The sequence below is a fragment of the Cydia strobilella genome, chromosome 5 (genome assembly GCF_947568885.1).
Source record: "Cydia strobilella chromosome 5, ilCydStro3.1, whole genome shotgun sequence".
In the NCBI taxonomy this organism is placed as follows: domain Eukaryota; kingdom Metazoa; phylum Arthropoda; class Insecta; order Lepidoptera; family Tortricidae; genus Cydia; species Cydia strobilella.
In genome coordinates, this window is record NC_086045.1 from 6,412,153 (window position 1) to 6,420,953 (window position 8,801).

Genomic DNA, 8,801 nt, shown 5'->3' on the forward strand with positions numbered 1-8,801 from the left:
ACAGAAAATCTCGTGTGTGCGTCGAGTTATTGAAAAACACGCGAACGCGAAGCGGCGGGGTGAATCAATCCTTTGATACCTATAGAAGTTCCCTACGTGGGCGATCTCGTTGCGAACGCGAGCGCCGTGAGCCCGCCGCGCCGCTTTGCTATGCGTTCGCGAATTGTTCGCTTACGTAAGACGCTGCGTTAATCCCCATTTAGACGGTTCAAGAACTTGCTTGCGGTTTTTGTTACATTGCGGTATTTGGTCGATCGACTGAATTTATTGGAGGTACTTTGTATTTAGCAACGAAATGAAATGAAATTCTTTATTTTCAGGTGTTTTCAGGCAACTATTGGTCCATAGATAAATACAATGAAACTAGCATACGTATCATTATAAAATATATCTTAAAACTAAAAAAAAAACTAAAACTAAAAGCACACAATTATGGCTGCGAGGCAGTTCGCAACCCCGCAGTATCAGGGTGCCGGCCGCAGAACCGCCGATACTTGACACTCTTCTGCCAGTATCGAAATGAAATGTAATGTATCGAATATTACATGTAAATTATTCAACCGTCTAAAGGATGACTCACGTTTGACCGGGCCATGACCGGGCCGGAGCTACCGGCGCTTCGTTTTCTATGGAAATCATCACGTGATCACCTGTCATGTCATAGAAAAGTAAGCGCCGGAAGCTCCGGCCCGGTCACGGCCCGGTCTAACGTGAGTCATCCTTAAATGGGGCTTTAAGAGGATAGGGGGACTGTCGATTTTCCATACAAAAGTAGTCCTCATTTTGCTCCCTGAATATTGACATTATGAAAAGTATTTTTACACAATTTGACGTATTTTAATCATAGCTATGCCCGACCGTGTTTTTCTTTTCGATTTATACTTTATTATAAGTTAGCTTTTAAAAAATTGTATGAAACCTGTTTTTCGCTCCTACTCATATAATAATTAAAAAATCGAAAAAAATCAAACGGCCCGACCGTAGCTATGATTAAAATACCTAAGTACATCAAATTGTGTAAAAGTGTGGGAAGTGTGAGAATGAATGTGGAGGGAGGTACGAGGAGAGGAACACCGAGGAAAAGGTGGATCGACTGTGTGAAAGATGATATGAAACTAACGCAAGTGAAGGATGAGATGACGGGTGACAGAGAGGTATGGAAGAAAAAGACATGCTGCGCCGACCCCAAGTGAATGGGAGAAGGGCAAGCGAATGATGATGATCAAATTGTGTAAAGATATTTTCAATCATGTTAATATTAATAAGAGGAAAATGGGGAATACGTTTTTCTTTATACCTACTACGTCGGTGGCAAACAAGCATACGGCCCGCCTGATGGTAAGCGGTCACCGTAGCCTATGGACGCCTGCAACTCCAAAGGTGTTACATGCGCGTTGCCGACTTTGACACCCCGCAACCTCGTTGAGCTCTTGCAAGCTTACTCACCGGCAGGAACACAACACTATGAGTAGGGTCTAGTGTTATTTGACTGCGGTTGCGTTTGTATGGAAAACCGGTTTCGAGGCGGTCGTCCCCCTTTCGTATTAAGGTTGACTCACGCTAGAACGGTCCGGGTCCGGGCCGAGACGTGAGACCCTTCATTTCCTATGACGGGTGATCGGTGATTACGTGATGCTTTCTATAGAAAAAGAAGTGTAGGACGCCTTGGTCCGGAGCCAGACTGATCCACCAAGGTGAGTCATCCAGTCATCTGTTCAATTCCCGCCAATAAAAACTTGCAGTTTCGTCCAAATTGAATAAGACATTTTTGCAACTTTGCCGGCTTGATGTAATTCGTCGATACCTAATCAGTCACATATACTATGTGTCCCTAAGTCCCTATCCAATAAAGCTTTATAATATACTTTCAAGGGAATAAATATTCCTTCATGGACAAATCCAAGTATTTCGCAGGTATTAGGATTACCCGGATTAGGGTGGTAAATAAGCGTTTCAGAAATGTTTGCGTTCAATATCTAAGTACCTACTCTGTTTCTAAGCTTTTCGTTATTCTGAAACGTATTACATTCGTATCGTTTAAAACAACCTCGGAATTCCGATAAAGATATTGTCAAATAAAATTTAAACAGCCGTGAGTCTGTTTGCTACGTGCCAACTTTGACCACCTGACCACCTAGCATGACTTGCGTTCTCGCGAGCGACTTCAAGTACGGTTCGCTACCAAACTTCTTCTACCGTATTGACTAGTTCTTTTTGGGAATTTTCAATCACATAAGGTACCTTTTCTACTAAACTTTAAGACGACATTACTAGCCTTATAACTTACTTATAACAAAAATAAAAACAGGTAAACAAACGTTAAGCATTAAGGTTTCAGATCACATAATAAAAAAATTGAGCATTTTTTCACCTTTTTACAAAACATTTAATATCTCCGAAACCAGAAACCCTCATAAGGTACCTTTTCCCGTGGGACACCACATTTATGATTAACGCCATTAGCAAGCCATTAGGCTCTCCGAAACATGTCGCATAGCATAAGTGACTACTTAACGTGAGTTAAACCGTAACATTAGTTAAAGTTATAAGCCGACTTACTATTACTTAGGTACCTAGATTATTTCGAGATTTCGCCAAGTGTAGAAGAATATCACAGTATGTCTGAAAGAGGCTAAAACCCATAGATTATAATTATAATAGTTCCAACTGTCTTGGACCCAAACAATATTTAGTCTGTTGAGTCTGTTCTGCAGTCTATGGATTGTTTCTTTGGATTTTTCATAATCTAAAGACATGATGTACCGTTTTCAGCGCCATCAGCGCGTTTATCCTCATTTCTGATCCCTGTTAATATCTCATCGTTTCTCCAGGTGGCCACCCAGCGGCGATAGGCCAGTTCCCGAGTATAGCTCGGTTGTCCATCAAGACCACTACTGACACCCTCCTATGCGCCGGCTCTCTGATTGGCAAGCGCCACGTTCTGACCGCCGCGCACTGTCTGGACCACGACGTCAAGTACTATCGGGAGTAAGTTTCTTCAGCATAGCGCGCCTGTCCATCTAGACCGCCACCGACACACTCCTATGCGCCCGCTCTCTCATACTGTCTGGACCGACCCGACCACGACAGGACATCAAGTACGAGTACCTACTATCAAAGCAGCACTTAAACACATTTTTTAATACGATAATAACGAAAAACTTACATTTTATGATGTCGTCCATACATTTATGGCGCAGCCGGGCTGTTTTTATTCGCGGTGCGTTTTTATTTTCGCGTTTTGGAAAATTTTGGAATACAATAGCTAGAAGGTTTATTAGAAACGTTTAAATTTCACAGGAGGTAGAATCGATTGAAATCTTCCAAACAATTCATGCATATTGCTAATTGTTGTATCTTCAGTTTTAGATTCGAGAGTTCCCTACCTAGCAAACTAATTAGTCTTATTGTCATTAGATTGAGACCTTTATAAGAGGCTTATAATTTTAGATATTGTCATTTTCTATTAAGAGTTCCTAAAACCCTTTGTCTTTAAAATTTAGATTTGGATTTTGGTTATATATAAAGTTGGAATTTAATTGCTTCCAAGTCTTTAATTAACATAACCCAAGAAAATTAAAGAAATTTGCGAAAATAATTCGTGTAGTTTTGAAAATTGGTATAGGTGTACCTTGTGGTGTCCAGATGAACATACTAAAAGTCCTCGGGGGTGGGGGTTAGCTAAGGGTGTGGGGGGGGGTACGAATAGCATTATAATTACTTCGAACAAAAGTTTCTACATAAAATTTTCTACAAATTAGGTTATTTTTATTTTTACTCTACGATCAATACTTTAGGAGCTACAGGATGTATGTTTAAGTTAACAAAGAGATGAAAATCGTCTATCTTTTTGTTAATTTAAACATCCAGTACCTCGTAAAGTATTAATCGTAGAGTAAAAATGAATATGACCTAATTTGTAGAAAATTTTATGTAGAATCTTTTGTCCGAAGTAATTATAATGCTATTCGTACAGATATTCGAGATATGAGCAAAAATCTGAAAAAAGGTATCTTCAAACCCCCCCCCCCCCTACACCCTAAGCTCACCCCCCACCCCCGAGGACTTTTAGTATGTTCATCTGGACACCACAAGGTACAACTATACCAATTTTCAAAACTACAGGAATTATTTCCGCAGATCGCCCATTTTCGGCTTAATTTGACGTAGCTAACATTCCAAAATTTAAATCAGTCTAAAAGTCAAGAAATTCAAATTGGATGGTAATATTTTGCAGCATCTCCATCTATTTAGGCAAGTACGACCGCAGGAGCTACCCAGTGGATTGTGTTAAACACAAATGCATCAAAAACAAACTGGTCTATCCGGACAAGATTGTGAAGCATCCTGACTATAACAGCGTTACGATAGAAAACGATATTGCACTGATGAGACTGCAGAAACGGGCACCGCTCTCGGGTATGTTACATTCATAAAATAGTCGCTGGTTAATCGAGGGGTGAATGACCTGTTAACGTATGTAGGTATTAAGTACAGCGAGCTGCATAATTACATGGATGCATTATAAACTAATTTTGCGGCTGCTCTCACTAGGTTCACCTAATTTAATTAATAGATATTATATTGTGTGATAGAGATTTGGAGAAGAGCAGCTATGGACAGGACCCACTAGAAAGATTTAGAGGAGGCCTTTGCCTGGAGGCAAACTGAGTTGCGAGATATAATCTAATTATTGTTCAAAATAACTGTACCCTATCTCAGTAATAAAGGCTATTTTTTATTATTTATTTTATTATATTGTGTGATAAGGGAGGCATGGGCAAAATTTTTAACGAGTCAATAGAAATAGATACGACTTTGCCATTTTAATACCTACCTCTCGCGTTACACACAATGTTTTTTATTACACATGCGAAGAAATAAATACAATTTTAAGAGAAGTAAGTGCTACCTAAATACTGTAAAATTACAGAAATCGTCCACCATTGTTCCACGTAAAGGCATGAAAGGCAGACCCCCATTCGGAAAACAGTCATGTCTTAAAATGATGTACCTAAAATATATTAAATCAGTTACTAAATCGTTCAAAGGAGATCGTCGATTTTGGGCCCGGAGGAAAAACCATCGCGTATATGGTACAGAATATTACAGTAATTAATAATTATATGCGCATTTTATTACGGAATAAAATTTAATATTGGGTGTAAATGAAACGGGAATTAGAAATACATAATAAAAAGACATTATATTATTCATTTCTGTAATACAATATATTTTATTTCAGGTAAAACGCATATCTAGGTGTTCCAGTTTTTCTTTCTAAATTCATGTTTTTACTGCAGGATTTCTCAACACCTTGCCGTTTTATTTTGTGATTCTGTTTTCAATATCGTAATCAAGAGATTATGACGATTAAATGACGAATGACGACGATGACGAATAAGACGTTCGTTCAATCCAAAACACTCAACTTTGTTCTGGACCCAAATGCCTAACAAAATGGACGAACTCCTTTCACTTTTAAAATCATAAATAAATGAAATTAAGAAATTTCCACTTTCTAGCTTCTGTAGTTTCTGCTCGCGTTGATGAATCAGTCAGTCAGTCTATATACACGGTGGCAAAAAAATAAGTGCATTCCCGTTGCCAGGGAGGTTTTAGGATTATACTGAGCAATTTTTACTATAGGACCAACCCGAAATCGCGAATAAAAATTTGGCTGTTTCATACATTTTGGCTGGTCCATTTTCTATGGAAGGGTACATTTTTTTTTCGTGATTTCGAGGTTGGTCCTATAGTAAAAGTTGCTCAGTATAATCCCAAAACTTCCCTAGCAACGGGAATGCAGTTTATTTTTTAGCCACCCTTAGATTGTTCCTTCGATAATAATAAAATTACAGTGTTTAATTTTCGTTCTTTTAGCCTACATCAAGCCTATACCTCTGCCACCATTTGACGTCGACCGTCCCATAAATAAAGGCGTCTCACTCGCTATTGTCGGTTGGGGCGAAACGGAGTCTGCCTACTCATCTAATATCCTCCTAGCCACAGAACTAAGCCTCATACCTAAGGCAGAATGTTTGAGGCAAGAATCTGATGTTCCTGTTAAGCATATGTATGTGGGCGACGCTAAGGGCAAAGATACCTGTCCTAGAGATTCCGGCGGCCCGCTTCTCATGTATTACCAAGAAAAATATTACCTGTCAGGCACTGTCAGCTATGGACCTTCTATGAAGTGCGGGACTTCTAAAATAGGATACTATACAAATGTTTATAAGTATATGAAGTGGACTAAAGAGAATATGAAGTAAAGTAGTAATGATTTACTGGTGCTTTCATTCAATGCATCCATCTGAGTAACTAACTGATAAAAATACCTAAGACGAGATTTATGCGTTAGAGTCGCGTTGTGATTATGACCATCAAATTAAAAAATAACAAAATTACATTTCTATTTTTTTATCCTTTCGAGCGGCTAGCAGCTGAATGATAAAAACAAAGTTATCATTTCAACAAAATGAAATTTAAAGTACATATTAAATTACAACTAAAACTCCTTAATTTCATGATAGTTTAAACTTAAAATGAAATATTGTGCCAAGATTGACAAGAAAAAATATTGTACGCTATTGTACAGTCGCCATCAGATAGAATCTGAACACGCCTCTATTGTCAAGGCGCTAGGTGCGTGTTCAGATATTTTTGAGCACCTCGGCCGCTCCGATATATCTGATGGCGACTGTACGACATGTATTGTGTATGTGTCTATATTTGACAGTAGACTTACATTTTTTCTACGACTTGCAGTGACAATTTAGTCAACTCACAACGCACCTAGAAACAAACCACAAGTAAAGGGGGTACGGCCTTAGTTGTAGGCGTTGAGCGGAGCGTTCGGCGGGACGTGCAGCGTGGCGTCAAGCTTCCACGGGATTTTAGCAGCGTACCTACACTGAAACTATACTCACATAAATAGTTAGATTTTTATTAAATTTGTTTAAGACGATAGTGAAAGACAGCTTCTCCATACAAACATTACTTATAGAAAATATTTTTACACAATTTAATGTATATTGGTTTACCATAGCAATTTTTGTAATTGTTGCTAGAGTTAGGAGCTTTTAAAAATTTGTATGGGGTGCTATGGTTAGCACACTGGTGAATTCTTAATTTAACTTGAGACTCCGGTGCCTTTAAGATAGAATATTCTTACGGAATTTGTCGCTATGCGCCTCCCTAAGGCGTGTAAACAAAAGGAAGGAATGGAAAAATTCGTGCGCTTCTGGTAAGCTTCGCTGGTGTTTCCCAAAGGTGGCAAGTTCGAATCTTGCCCGAAGCGGTGAATTTTTCCAGTTTTCCTTAAATTTAAAATATCGTTTGCAAACAAAAAATAGATTTCGTTTGATAAAAAATATTTATATATAATTTCGTATTGTACCTACACAGTTGACTTACCTACTTTCTTACGAATTGTGGTATTGTCAATTTAGTTTCCTCACAACGCAACGAACTGAGCAAAAAACCATAACTATAGGGGCGTTGGGTATGGCCTAAGTGAAAGGCGCGCCTAGGCGTCTAGCTGAGCATACAGCGGGGCGTGCAGCATGACGTCAAGCTGCACTGAAACCTTTCACACTTGTTTAACATGGACGCCACGCCACACGCCCCGCACGAGCGTCCACTCAGTTTGCACTGATGTGCATCACTATGATTAGTGATGATAGAAACGCCAATCTCGCCTACAGATGGCCATAGCTCTCATAATGATAACATTTCCAGAAATACAACATGTACATAAAACGCGCTATTTGATAGGTCATTATTTATCAATTTTTGGTGAATAGCTATTTTCCGGCTTTTGTTGGTAATTTCCCAATCCACTCCACAACAATTCAGTTAATGTAGTTTGATTCCCTGTAGATTAGTCTAGATGACCATATTATTCTAGATAACACGACCATTGAGGGAAATTATGTAGGTAGATATAATTAGAGACGAGACAATAGTATAGTCTATTAATCCCCATACAAATGTGGTTCCTTCAATTAAAGTATGGATACGAAAAAATAATGGTAAAACTTTTAAATGAATGAGGATTTTCAAGCAGCACTTTTTTTACTGATTTGTAGATATCAAACTACATAATAAAATACAATCATAATAATTATAACGTTAAGTTGTTTGTAAGTTTTTAGCATTATTTATTCCACCATACCTATGTTTTTTTGAACAGCGTTATATTATGATTGTATTTTTATTATGTAGTCTGATATCCACAAATCATTAAAAAAGTGCTACTCGAAAATTATTCATTTAAAAGATTTACCATGTCATGCGTGACCAGATTTTTTCGATGCCATACTTTATTTTAAAGTGTGGATGTGGATACAACTTTTTTCCGTCGCGACACTTGCAGATGTGCAAATATCGGAAAGTTTCAAAAAAGATGTTCTTAGAAATTTTTGGAAAATTTCATAGGTCACTAAGTAAACTTTCATTTTGGAAAAGGAAAACGTCGATCCCCTTACAAAAATATGACAAGTTACCGAAAAATTTCAATGTGGAAATTCCGCATTTTTGGAAACTTTCCGACGGCACATCAGTAGCGACGCTACAATAATTCTGTTGTGGGAGGGTTTCGATTGAACGACTAGCGACTTTCAACGAGGAGAAGTATTGGCCGAAGACAAGTTTAGTAATACATCGAAGCTGTGTGTGTGTGTGTTTTTAGTTTTAAGTTATGTTTAAGGCCGTTCCATCGGTTTGCCGCTATCACTATCACATTTCGCAAGAAAGAACGGGAGTGACCATGCGCGGCAAGTTTCAATTTTGATCGATAT

The 8,801-nt window shown here is 38.4% G+C and overlaps 1 protein-coding gene across 1 annotated transcript; it reads left to right on the forward strand.

Moving 5' to 3' along the window:
- Positions 1–1,889: 1,889 nt before the first annotated feature.
- Positions 1,890–6,384, forward strand: LOC134741719 (melanization protease 1-like). Its single transcript, XM_063674613.1, has 4 exons — positions 1,890–1,914; positions 2,832–2,988; positions 4,238–4,419; positions 5,884–6,384. The coding sequence occupies exons 1-4, from the start codon at positions 1,890–1,892 to the stop codon at positions 6,270–6,272; spliced, it is 753 nt and encodes a 250-aa protein (XP_063530683.1). The 3' UTR covers positions 6,273–6,384.
- Positions 6,385–8,801: the final 2,417 nt, after the last annotated feature.